The 14,154-nt window shown below is 40.8% G+C and overlaps 1 protein-coding gene across 1 annotated transcript; it reads left to right on the top strand.

The window, feature by feature from the left end:
* Positions 1–580: 580 nt before the first annotated feature.
* fzd4 (frizzled class receptor 4) lies at positions 581–9,244 on the top strand. The gene is made up of 6 exons (XM_034225606.1): positions 581–844; positions 3,819–3,956; positions 4,154–4,540; positions 5,095–5,240; positions 5,815–6,062; positions 6,266–9,244. Exons 1-6 carry the CDS (start codon positions 581–583, stop codon positions 6,682–6,684), a joined length of 1,602 nt encoding a protein of 533 aa, XP_034081497.1. The 3' UTR covers positions 6,685–9,244.
* The last annotated feature ends 4,910 nt before the right edge of the window (positions 9,245–14,154 follow it).

Raw genomic sequence — 14,154 nt, 5'->3', positions numbered from 1 at the left:
TAGTAAGTAAGAAGAAAAGAAAGAAGACAGAAAAGGAGAAAATACTGAAGGAAAGGAGAGGAGAGAAGATGAGACTGAAAATGGGGGAGAGGGGAGGAGAAGAGGGTCGCTCTTCTATTTTTCTCTTGGATCCCGCCCTCCTGGTCAGTGGTTGGTCAGGGAAACCCAATTCCCGCGCACGGATTGGTCGGCTCTCCTACGGGAATAACAGTCTCTCCTCGCAGACACAATAAAGTTTAGAGCTGGACGCTTGCAGGGAGTAGGTGCAAAACCACAAACGCTGTATCCCGAGGCTGCGCTTCACTTCTACGGACTTATTAACGGAAAACAACGCGAACGGACAGCGGGATTTACCCCAATGTAGGAGTTTTATTGAAAAAAGATTATACGCTCCGATCGCGCGATGATTCCCAGCTGTTTTATGGATATTTTATTCTACTGAATGGATCGGAATTGGATAATATAGCAAAACGCACGGACTACACGCGCTCCAATCTTCCTGGACTATTCACACCTCACTTTGGTTTTGAGGAGGATATCTCCTGTGGCAACATTTGCAGAAGTCAGGCGCTCAGTGACCATGCCCGGGATGATGGTGTGGTTCAGCGGGGCAGCACTGCTCCTCCTGTCCGGGCTGATGGCTCCGCTCGCTATGGTGCTGGCTTTCGGCGATGAGGTGGAGGAAATGACCTGTGACCCGATCCGGATCAGCATGTGCCAGGGTCTGGGTTACAACGTCACCAAGATGCCCAATCTGGTCGGCAACGTGCTGCAGTCGGACGCCGAGCTGCAGCTGACCACGTTCACTCCACTGATACAGTACGGCTGCTCCAGTCAACTCAAGGTACTGGGAGGATGTGAGAAATGCATACTGATGTTAGAATAGATCATGTTATTAAAAGCGCTCAGGGAGGATGGGGCACATTTAGGAACACTGATCCTGGACTTTAAAAAGGCATGGCTGAGTCGAAATAGTCATGCTATATTTGTGTGTAGAGATAGAGATGGAAAGAGTGTGGTTCCAGAGCACATGAAAGGGAGCTACCAGCAATAGTGAATTGTTAGACTGATGGAGCCTGTGATAATGAGGAGTATTTTAATATAGGTTTTCCCCCAGTTAGGTTAAAATTAGCAGAGGGGTCCATGATTTCATCCTTCCCTGCTGTTGCGCCAGGCTGTCATGCTAATTTCAATAGAAATGTCCCCTCTGTCTGTTGACATTTTGAGATCATGCCCCAGACAGCAACAGCTGAGTCTTCCATGTTTTATACTTGTCTCCTTGTTAACAATGGTGCCCTCAGTGTGCTCAAACAAATGCTGCCTGTTTGCCTCATGTAAGAAACAAATTGAATCATCCTCTTTCCCATCTTTAAGATTTTTACTTTAGATTAGAATTGGAACAACTAGATTCAACAAAGATCAAATTGTCTGTGAATGGCATTTAGTTTTATGTGTATTACTTATTTTAAGATGTCCCACATGTAAACACATCATACCAAGATATCTGAATAGAGACATGAGATCCAATGTTTTCTCAGATGTGTCTTTGTAAAGTGTCCACTTTCCAGTTTGGAGATGTGTTAGAATATCTATTACTACTTTTACAACCTATTCAGAGATTTGTGTGTGTGCACAGGTGTTTGGGGAAAGGGCCCACAAATACTTTTCCATGCTAAATTATTAATAAAGTGCTTAAAGACATTTGTGTGAGACAGCCTGAACGAACATGGAGCAACTGCAGCATAAAACTGTCCTCCAGTTGAAAATGGTCCCGTAACATTAGCTACCCCCCCCCCCCCCCCTCTCTTTCTCCCACACACACACATGCGTGCACGCTAAAGAGGGAGGAAAGGGGAAAGGGTAACCGTATCCCCCCAACATTTGCTCTAATGGGAGGCTTCCTGACAAGTAACCGGAGCAGCTTTTAGCAGTGAAGTGACAGCCCTCAGGTTACCAACGGACGGGGGAAACACCCAGAAAGTGATACATTAGTATAATTCACTGTAGGAAATATCCAGCATGGTATTGCATCTCATTTAATACCTTCTGCTTTTGAACAAACTTTTTTTAAATGTACAATCACACAAACAACCCCTCCGGCAACTTTGTTAGGTTCTTCATTTAACTTAATTGCAGTCAATCCATCAGCAGATTACTTAGGACAACTCTAATACTTGTGGTTCAGTTTGCGAACAAAGATTCTCTATTTGAGAAACTTAAAACTGTCCTCAGATCAGGACAGTGCTCTACTAACAGGAGATAGCTGCTACTAAAAAGATACTGATCAGAGAACATTGTAACAAATTGCGTTAAGAGTAAATTCCCTCTGACTTCGATAACTTATTTTGACATACTTCCCCACAGTCAGTAACACAGTTAATAGTTTATTTATCATGGTTTAGAACTTTAGACTAATAAGTAAAAGCACGTCTGTTGTTTTGCGAATATAGAAAAGTGTTCGGCCTGTTATAAAACCGAAAAGGTAATTTGGTCTCTATTTTTTATTCTTATACTGTAATATTTTATTATGGTTGTAATTTTTTATGACCCAAGTTATTGTGGTCTACACTGTTTTATGTTTACTTGGCAAATACATTCTCACAGAAGAAGGTTGTATAATGGTTCTGTGTGTATTTATTTCCCAACCTTGACACTCTTCTTAGATTCATGTTTCATTTGGGCTTCACTCGAGATTCAAGTTGGGATTTCTTTAGCTGGAGATGGGCTGCAAGCCCAGGCATTTAGTTCTCATTATGGTCCGGCAAATATTTTGGTATTTCTGAAATGAAAAATGCTAGCAAACTCTCCACAGTTTTAGTATTTAAAGTCAGCAATCACACTTTCCAAGTTCCTGGAGCGCATGTTTGTTTTCTTTACTTGAAAGTAGCCAATTGAAATGTTCTTTCTGCTTCTCTGTATTTTTCTATGAAGAGCCTGGAACAATTTTACACTGCGGCTTCAAACAGATTTCACTGTAAAGGCATGAAATTACCTTAAATTGCAACCTTTTGTAACCGCAGAATACTTACTCCTTCACATCGCTAGCATCAATCGAGTCAACTGTGACTTCAGACGGTTCACTATCTTTACAACCCTGACTTTACATATCTATTTAAAAAAAAACATTGCCATGGGACGGAGAAAACTGAGCCTTGGATTAGGGGGGGATTATGAAGCATTACATGGCACATGCCCTCAGTGTTGTCAAGTCCACAGATTGTTTTTAAAGATGTGGAGTTGTATGTCTAACCTTGAAGCATGTTAGTGTTGGCATTGGTGTCGTACAGTTTCTTTTCAGAAGTAAAAATAAAGAGCCACCACTAGAAGAGCTGTTGCAATGTATTGAGAGTGAAGACAAAGAAGGCAGAAGTAAAGTAATTGGTATAATGCAAGTAGATGAAGGATAATCATGGGGGAGTAGAAGGTGTAGCCTTTAACTGTAATCCTGATAGGCAACACAGTATACACTTATTGAACAATCCCTACTCCACTGTCATGATTCCGTGCTGCATCACGGTTAACTTCGCCAGAACAAAGCTTACAAAGCAGTTCACTAAAATATGACACACTTTATTGGATAGCTGTTGCATTCTTCCTGCATTTTCAGTTAAAAGTGTTTCTTGTATACTGTCATTTTAACACTTGCGTTGCTCTTTGTTTTCTATTTATAAAAAACAGAACAGCTGTTATTCTCTACACAATATCATCAGACTAATCTAATTTAATGGATTTTTGCTCTGTAGTCACTCTGTATGCAATGAGATCTCACTATTTGTGGCAAAATGTTTAATTTGTGATCTTTTATATTTTTTCTCCAGTTCTTCCTGTGCTCAGTCTATGTGCCGATGTGCACCGACAAGGTTCCCATCCCCATTGGTCCCTGTGGTAGTATGTGTCTGTCCGTCAAGAGGAAGTGCCTCCCGGTGCTTCACGAGTTTGGCTTCATATGGCCTGAGGTAATTTAAATCATCACAAGAACAGCCTGCGTGTCTTCACAAATATAACTTAAGGATGAAGTTGTGTCATGTGGAATATGGTTAATGCTAAACCAAAGTCTTTTGAGAAAATCAGCACAAAATGCTGTTGACAGTGTATCACATCACAGCCATAATGAGCAAACAAAATGACAATTAACACCATGTCTCTTCTCCAGGTGCTGAACTGCAGCCTCTTTCCACCGCAAAACGACCACAACCACATGTGCATGGAGGGCCCGGGGGACGAGGAACCTCCCTACCAGCCTTTTCGTATTCCTCCCCACCCGGAGGAGTGTCAGGCACTGGGATCTGCACCTGACCAGTATACCTGGTTAAAACAGTCTGAAAGCTGTGCTCTTCAGTGTGGCTACGACAGCGGGCTGTACCGCCGAGGGGCCAAAGTCTTCACCGACGCCTGGATGGCGGTGTGGGCCGTGCTGTGCTTCCTGTCGACCACTCTGACGGTCCTGACCTTCCTGTTGGATTCACAGCGCTTCTCCTACCCTGAAAGGCCCATCATCTTCCTGTCTATGTGCTGTAATCTGTACAGTGTGGCCTACCTGGTAAGTGTACAGTTTTATACTGGCCCATTAAAGCGGAGTGTTTTGAGAGAATGAATAACAATAAATCTATAATACATAAAACACAATTTAGATTATAGTAGCTTTTTATAAATTGAATAATTTGTGAAAAAAATGATGTTGTATGTTTGTATTTTGCTAGAGCGGTATGTCGATACATGTGTTATACTGTTTTATCGTATTTTTACGAGGGACACTAGATTAAACTTAAAGGTATGACAGCCTAGTAAGCCAACATCTGCATGCTTAGGGTTTTCCAAGCTTTGTCCAATAAATGAATTCAATAAAATCTATTAAAGCCAAAGACCTGGATGTTCTGTCCACTGTGAAGCACTTTTGACTGCAAATTTAGTATGAAAGATGCTATAAAGATATTCAATCAAGTAATGTTCATCTACATGGACACATTAGATCTGGATGTAATTGGAAATAATCATATTGTGAATTTGAATTTTTCTTTTAATAAGAAAAAAATCTCTGCTTACCAAAACCCTAACCCGTTTTCCCTTTTTCTTCCTACTATCAATTTCCTGCAGGTACGCTTGACACTGGGGAGGGAGCGTGTTTCCTGCGACCTCGATGCCACTGCAGTACCGATTCTGGTACAAGAAGGGTTAAAGAGCACCGGCTGTGCCATAGTCTTCCTTCTGCTCTACTTCTTTGGTATGGCTTCCTCACTTTGGTAAGTTAAAAAAAACACTCACTTTTCATCCTATCAATCTGCCGTCTTTGTCTCATTGTCATCAGCTGTTTTGAATGGACTTTGGTGTAACAATGGGAACACGAGACTTGCATCCTGTTTTCTTTAAAGTCTAACTATCCTGTCTCATAATCTCTGTACTAGATGGATTCATTTCCACACACAAAGGCTGCCTTTGTAAAAAGCCACTTTTTGAGTTCATAGAGCACTTCATTTGCTGTCACAGCTCTTTCTCTTCCTTTTTCCTCGTTTTCCTGTTGGTCCTCAGTGTTTCCTTTTTGAAGAGCAGAATACTGACATCACTGCCTCCTATAACATGATCACACCCCTCTGTTATTCAGCACATTACTATCCCATGATGAGCTAGACACTATAGAGTGTGAAGTTAAGTTTTGAGCAGTAAACATTAGTCCAATGTTGAACAGCTTCTTACTTCCAGGAAACACATAATTGTTATTGGCAACCAAAATGAATGCCAGTTACAGAAGACAATCTGATACATGTAAATAAGAGCAGTGTTTTGACTTTTCACTCACTCTTCCTGCTCTCTCTTTAGGTGGGTAATCCTGACCCTCACTTGGTTCTTGGCTGCTGGACTGAAGTGGGGCCATGAGGCTATTGAAATGCACAGCTCCTACTTCCACATAGCAGCCTGGGCCATCCCCGCCGTTAAAACCATCGTCATCCTCATAATGCGACTGGTGGATGCAGACGACCTAACTGGACTCTGTTATGTTGGCAACCTGCAGCAGGAAGCGCTCACCGGCTTTGTGGTGGCTCCACTGGCCACATACCTTCTAATAGGTAACTACAACATGACAGTACAATCAGGTTAACTGTTTCTCTGGGGTTTTACCCATTTGTAGTTAAGAACTAATAGCATATACCAACATTTGACTCACTAAGACCAAGTTATCATTCTTAAACCTGTATAATCAGACCTTATTCAACTGTCATTGGGTTTTCTCTATCTGCTGGTCTTAACATGACTCTTTTCTGAACCTCAGGCACTCTGTTCATCTGTGCTGGCCTGGTGGCTCTTTTCAAGATCCGCTCCAATCTGCAAAAGGACGGCGCCAAAACAGACAAGCTGGAGCGTTTAATGGTGAAGATCGGAGTGTTTTCTGTTCTCTACACTGTTCCAGCATCGACCGTCATTGGCTGTTACCTCTACCAGCTCTCTCACTGGGGGGAGTTCAAGGCCAGCACCCGGGACTCATACATGGCATCAGAGATGCTTCGAATCTTTATGTCACTGCTTGTAGGCATCACATCAGGCATGTGGATCTGGTCAGCAAAAACTCTCCACACCTGGCAGCGGTGCACGGCCCGCCTCCTCAGAGACAGCAGGGCGAGCCGGGGGGGCAAGAGGGCACCGGGCGAGGGCTGGATCAAACCGGGGAAAGGCAACGAGACAGTTGTATGACAGAAATAGAGGAAGGGACATAAATGGACTTCTACATGCTTCTCTGTCAATTGCAGAAACTGACTGTCAATGAAGAGGACAGAGAAAAAAATAAGAGGGAGTAGCAGGAGCTTCTCAAGGAAAGGCATTGGATGTAAAAGGCATCGGAAAAAAGCTTGCCGAGAGCATGCCCCTTCCCTTCAAGCTGCCTCTAACCGGTGTTATGGAGAAGAAAAGTGGAGGATTGAGTCGTAAAAGTAGCAAGAGTAGCCTCTACCTCTGTTAGACTTGATTTTCCCAGAGAGATGAATAAACCGGAAAAGGAAGGAGAAAGAGAGCATCACGTCGACCTCTCTGCCTCTCTTTCCTCCCTGAGCAGAAGAGACTGAACCCGCTGGAGACAGTTAGCCTCATCCAATGTGTCTTTGGAGGGTCTTTTGAAGTTCTGAATTTTACACTGGAGGGTCCTGGTGCAGACATTGCACAGATGAAAGTTGACGTTTCCTAAAAGCACCTGACAACTTGAGTTCCTGTAGGGCTTTTAGTTCCATATGGGAAAATCAAATACCAGAACAACCGCATCTAAAATATAACGAGAACTTATAAAACATGGCCTTCAACCTGTGATTTGTTACATTTTTGTAAATTATTACCGTTTCTACAACATAAAACAGCAGGGGATTGTATTGCTCAGAATTCTTTGGGAAAGCAGCTTTGAGCTGTATATGCACTATAACTTTATTCAATATGTGTCTATGCGTGTCACAAGTGCATTACCAGGGACGGCAGTGATGTAATAGCAAATCATCACCCAGCATATTAGCATGCAGACTTTAACAGTTTGGTCAGGTTTTATTGTGAAGGCTTCAGAAAAATAGTGGTTTTATTCAAATTCACTTTTCTTGCAAATATTTTTAACGGCAAGAGCAAACAGAGAAAAATAAGAGATTATTTTTCCTAACGTGTCTTAGGTTAAAGGTGGGGTAGGTACATTTGAGAAACCGGCTCGAGATACATTTTTGTTAAATTCCATGGAATGCTCTTCACATCCCGATAGCAATGAATATCTTAAATGCTTTGACAAAAAATACATAAAAAAACGTCATCTGTGGAAGCCGTAGTACTGTAAAAAGCACGACCAATCATCTGAGCCGGCCCGGCTAAAATAACTGGATGGCCTACCTGCCTGTCAGCCTTCCATCTGTGCACAAACTTATCTCGTGCCCTCATTGGTCATGTGCGCGTTCATGTGTGTTGGAGGAGGGGCTCTGTAAGGAAGTGGCAGATTTTTTTTCCGGCTGTGTATTTTCAAATTCTAGCGCACTCAAGCTGGTTTCTCCAAAATGACCTACCCCACCTTTAAGTCTGTTGTAGCTATAAATACGTACCGCAATTAATACTGGGAGGACCCCAGATCTGCCTTTATTTACCCATTAATATGAAAGCCGTAAGGCTTCTGGGAAATGTAGGCGTGTGTGTTTTACCTCAGTAATCTACGAAAATCACAGCTTACTTCCACTAATAAGCGCTGTCTTTGTTGAAACCCTGTACTGCATATGCTCTTGAGTTACCACAAAAAGTGGGAAATTAAATGATTCCCTCTGTCCTTGTTTCCAAACATTGGACCCTAGACAAGCTGAAGAGTGAGAGGTTATTAGACAATCACTTGCCAAAAGAAACATTATGCAATAACAAAGAGCTATCACTGACACGCATGTGCACAAAAACATTTATGCAGGTGAATACACAGCAATCAGTTTCCACAAATCTCAACCGCCATGGGCTATTATTACTATCATAATGATAATACCTCTATTGAGACAATATCTGCCTCATTTTGTCTCTTTTCTTTCTGTCTGTTTTTTGTCCGTGTCTCTTTGGCCCGCTGCCTGCCTGTCTCTTTAACCTTGTCCATTGCATCATGGCTCATTTACCAGACAATCAAGTCATCCCTGGAAATAATGTTCTAAATGATATTTCAAATCTTCATGGATTACAGAGCCAAGACTTCTTGTTCATTGTCTGTAGTGGTGCATTTCCATGATAATGGGCATCTCCCAACATTTGAACCTTGCAGTTCTTCTCTATAATTGCTTACAGTGCCAATTAAAGTAGTTGTTTCTGGTCTTACTGCTGGACCCACCAAAAATGTGCAACTGCTCCAGTGCACTGTATATTTGCCTGACAATCTATCAAGCAAAGCTCTTGCGTTTCAGTGAGTCTTTGAATGTATAATACCGAATGTGGGCCATGTGTGACATTGATTTCTACATTTAAGTAGAGACAAGAAAATGACTGGGCTGTTTGAATGTATAAGGGGTAAGAATAAGTTGGTGTGTCATTTGAAACCAGTTAGTGCCTCACAAAGTCCTGTCACAGGTATTTTTAAGTTAATGTTTAGATTGGGACGGAAAATACAGTGTGTATTTCCATGGTCCCAAAATATGATTACTGTAACAACACCCTTATTGCATTTAAACATACTTTTGGAAAATCGTAGAAACCTGAAATACCAATGTTACTCAAACCATGATACATGGGCACTCTCTTATTACATTTCCAAAGTCAAACAAACCTTACAGAGAGAATTTAAAAGAACCCCCGACCACCTCCCCTCTGAGCTAATGCCGTTTCCCTCTGAAACTGCCAAATGTTCTGGCTCTCTACCCAAGTATGACCATGCTGAGCTTCAGGTGACATTTCCAAACAATCACCGTGCCTTGAAACATACCGAGTGGCACTGCCCAGCGTAATGAAGATTGAGAACCACTGGTAATACGGATTTCTTACTGCTTTTCGGGATGCCCAGAAATGTGTTATTGTTAGGGATCAGTTCACCAACAGTGATGGTAGTCCTCAAAGGTCTAGACTGTTTCGTTTGTGTAGAAATCTCATTGTTGTGATGATGTCATCAATGTATTATTAAGAAATTGCTAATTTATCCTTGTAAAAAAGTGACAATTTTTGTTAAACTTAACTGTTACTTTACTGTTATTTAAAACACTTTTGTATCAGAAGATGATGATGAATAAAAACGTTTTGGGTTTCCAATAATGTGGATGACATTTTATGTGTTTTAATGGATACAAGAAAATGGCTCTTCCAATACTTTTTCAGACTGACAATTTCAAATCATAAAACATATGTTCACTGTCACATAAGACAAATAACAGCAGTGTTTGCTACCTTTGCTTGTAAAACGATGAAGATCAACTATCTGCTAACTGCCTTGATGATTAATAACTAATTGGTTCAAGTCTCAATATAATGAACATCCAGTATCATAGATTCATGCATTAACAATAGGAATGAATCGGTCTACAATGCATGTCTCGGTTGTGTTCATTTAATGGGTTGAACAATGCTGCCACCTCTTGTCTGATGAGACAAATTAAGCATTGTTGCTTTATCATATAGGAACTTTCTCTACACATCTATACAGCAGCTACTCCGTTAGATCTTTCTCGCATTTCTTTTTAAGCGTTTCTTTGGCTTAGGCTGAGAAATGCTTCATAACCACTAAACTTGTTTGAATCCACAATGGAAACTCAGTAATTACTGTGTAAACATGCCAGTACCATCCATCACATCTCATTAGCTATGAACTTGCAACATCCCCTACACACACGCTAACTCACTTAAAGTACACAAAGACAAACTCGCAGTAGCACACACACACACCCTCTTGCTTCAGAATTTGCTGAAATTTGGGTTTTACAATTACACTCAATGCACACTAGACTCTAATTTACCAACACATGGGTAAAATTGCATCAGGAAAAACTGATTAATTCTGGGCATGCTTACTGTGTGTGTGTGTGTGTGTGTGTGTGTTGTGTGTGTGTGTGTGTGTGTGTGTGTGTGTGTGTGTGTGTGTGTGTGTGTGTGTGTGTGTGTGTGTGTGTGTGTGTGTGTGTGTGTGTGTGTGTGTGTGTGTGTGTGTGTGTGTGTTTTTGACAGAAAGAAGGAGAGAGAAAGAGATTCCAAATATCTAAGTCTGCAGCTCCAATTTCCTTCCTGTAATTTACTATGAGTGAATTGAGTGTTTGTTTAAGAACTCGCTGAAAAGCCTGAGGTAAAAGGAAAGTGACAGCATCTACGGCTCTATTGTTTCCAGATGTGGCTTTACTACACACACACACACACACCTAAAATTCTAATTCGCATACAGAGAAAGAGGAGGAGTTACATTTGAATTGGAACATCCTAAATGTTGGTATGTTCTGTATTCAAGTAGCCTACGTGTGTGTATCTTGATGGGTCAGAGGACATATCTCTGTATACACACAACTGAATGCCACAGGTCATTTTATATCCAGGTTTCTATTTCAGTGGTTATTTAGAGATTTAGTAACCTGTCACACACACATCTTTCACAGCTGAGAGCTCACCCTAAAGGCTGATTTTCCAACCGTAAAAATAACAGAAAACTCCACTTCTAGCTTTAATTATTACTCACATTGACGGATTTACAGTATTACCTCAGGATATTCACTCCTGTGGTAAAACACACATACCCACCAAGTAACACGCACTTGTTGCACTCTGTTAGAAGACAGCATGCTGGTATTGCTTTTTTACGACGCTGAAATGCAAAAAGGCCCTATTAAAATTCCTTGGACATATATTCCTGGGAATGTATTTTACTCTGCATGGAAATCTGTGTGTTAGTGTGTGTGTGAGAAGGAGGGAAAGAGCGAAAGATGTGCTGTAAAAGAAGTAAAAGAAAATGTGGAGAACAAAATAGAGAGTAGAAAGAAAGTATGAGAGATTGAGCGTGAGGAAGGGGAAAGGAAATCTGTCATCCTCCAACAGCAGAATGCTGCAGCTGTTCCCTCTCGGCAATGTTGAAATCGTTTCCCCATTCTGCTCAGCGTCTCCTCTGCATGAATAGTTTTGAGTAATGGCCACCACTAGGGATTCTGGGTGACGTAGTTGTCTTTCCCCGAGAGCCAATTTGGTGCAAGAAGGATTTGTAAATCCCGGTCCTCCAGCCAAACAAGTAACGAGTTGAGACTGCAATCCAAAAGTCCAGCCAAGAGGGGATTGGAGAATTATCCACATTAGGCTGTAACAGAGAGCGTTTTATACATGGGGCGTGAAGAAACGGGATTCATTTCATTTTACAGAAAGATGTTCTGCATGACAGGGTTTATTGTGGATTATGTTTGATAGGGTAAACTGCACAAATCATCAAGGAAGTGCTAGGAAGTGTTGATTGATTAAGTGGTTGCATATATTTGCATTGAAAGACCTATATGCATGTATTTATTGTTTAATGTTATGGTTTAAGCAAAGCAACCAAATGTCTTCATTCATTATATTCTATTAAGATGTTTTCCCTCACAAAGTATACATATGTAATCAACTGAAAATACAACATTGGACTAAACTTTGTATTTACACATGACAAGTTGATGCGGTCAAGGTTACACCTATGGTTACATCCCAACATAACAGTGCCCTTTGTCACCACTAGGTGTCACTCTATGTCCAGACCACATCATTATAAGCACATATTGGTGAATCAAGAATGCATCTCTAGGATATATTTGACCCAATAATTAAATCCACATCTTTTTTTAAAGAAGAGCAACATTTTTTTATTTAATTTGATAACATTAAAAAACATTGATATTTTTCTGTGACTTCTATTTCTCTTCATTTCTGAATTTCTAACTATTATACATGTTGCAATACAAATCATATTACTTTGTTTTCTTCACTACTTATCACAGATATAGTTACTCATTACTCCGCAGCATAAGACCTTTAGTCAGCAAGATGGATGTGAAGCTATTCTGCTAATTAGGTAATGTTATCAAACCCAATGTTCAAATAATAATGATGAAGTGTAAGTTGTTCTGCCATAATAGGAACAACAAACCAACAGAAGGATGAGAGAAATGTTGATCATGCACAGTTCATACACGCCCACACAGTCCTGCGAGTGTTAACTAGGTAACATGAGTAAAAACACATTGTGTGGGTGGACTATGGGTGGGGCTTAAAGAGACTACACAGTATGTTGTTGTGTTTTATAGATATATATAAATTATTTGATCACTAAATAATATGTGTTCATCTATCTCATGAGGTACATGAAGAGCACTCAGGGGTACAAAGCATATATATATATATATAGCCTGTACTGTTGGAGGTTAAGCAAATGTGTTAACAATAAATAAATACGGTTCCTTCTGGGAGAAAGGCAGAGTGATTCCATGTTATATCAGCAGGACATTTGTCAACTTTAGAAATGTCAACTGGTCAATACAGTCCCCTTCAGAGAGAGATGAAGCATTAGAGTGGGAGATTGAGAGGAGGAGCAAAGTAAAGAGAAGGGAAAGAAGGAGGAAATGAGAAAGAGAGAGTGGCAGTGTTGTGTGGTTATGGGTAAAGGTCTGAGACAAACATTGAGGCAAGCGTCTAACAAGCGGAACATCAATTATTCCTTTGTTTTCCCTCAATCAGAAAGTCAGTGTAGCAAGCCAATTGACTGGAAATGACTCACACAAACATAATCTATCTCCAAGAGCCTGTCTGGGTTTGTTTCCTTCGGTTTTTTTTCCTATGCTGCAATGCTAGAGTACAGAAATAGAAGGCATAGAAAGACCTGGCTGCTCTGGTACAGTAGGTCAGTTTGTTAAAGTCATGTTTACTCTATGTTCTGCTGGTTTGTTTTAACAGAAGTCAGTTCGTCTGATCACTTCTTCCAACTGCCTGCTATCCACCTAACCCTGCTGAGACCTAATGTGAAACATTTCTATTTTCAATGTTCCCATGACATTACACACTTGAAAGCTTCACTACTTTTATTAAATTTATGTAGGGCTGTTCTTTTCTGTCTCTTTATATTTGGCAATATTAAACACATCTGAACTCAATGTAATCCCTATAGCCACATATCCTATTACTTAGAGATGATCATAGATGTAAAAGTAAAGTAATGAACAGCCAAATTTGAATAAGACACGAACAATGTGTGTGTATGGATGGCTTGTGGGTCTGCATATTGTGTTAGCACGTTAGTGACCATCTCATGTTGGGCGTGAGTGTGTTTCTGTTCCCTCGTGAATCAGTGACTCTGCATTGCCAGTTTTAAACTTTTTGACGCCTGAATAGCAATGAGACAATTAGCTAAGGAGTATGATTCAGGGCTCACTATGTCCTGCTTATTAGAACTGCTCCAACACACCACAGCTGCACCCCGGTCACACAGATATGGAAATTAAATAGGGTACACATGCTGCGCGCACACACATATGCAAACTCCAAAAAAATACACAAACTGTAACAGAATTCTCAGATAAATGCGTGCAGAATATGAGGAAAGAGACAGAAAGAAGGGAGGAAGAGAGGCCGGGGGGGATAGAGAGAGCGTTTCATGTGTTATCAGCCACGTAACAAATAAACACATGGTCTGTTTGTAAAAGTGTTTGCCGCATGAAAAAACATAATACTCTACAGAATCCATCACTGAGTATAGAT

This window comes from Gymnodraco acuticeps, unplaced genomic scaffold (assembly GCF_902827175.1).
Source record: "Gymnodraco acuticeps unplaced genomic scaffold, fGymAcu1.1, whole genome shotgun sequence".
Classification (NCBI taxonomy): domain Eukaryota; kingdom Metazoa; phylum Chordata; class Actinopteri; order Perciformes; family Bathydraconidae; genus Gymnodraco; species Gymnodraco acuticeps.
This window is presented reverse-complemented; position numbering and strand designations above follow the sequence as displayed.

Excerpts from the sequence above, each read along its gene's own strand:
- fzd4 (XM_034225606.1), top strand. The coding sequence starts at position 581 with ATGCCCGGGATGATGGTGTGGTTCAGCGGGGCAGCACTGCTCCTCCTG. Across the intron at positions 845-3,818 it reads GCTGCTCCAGTCAACTCAAG|TTCTTCCTGTGCTCAGTCTA; the intron begins GTACTGGGAGGA and ends TTTTTTCTCCAG. Across the intron at positions 4,541-5,094 it reads TGTACAGTGTGGCCTACCTG|GTACGCTTGACACTGGGGAG; the intron begins GTAAGTGTACAG and ends AATTTCCTGCAG.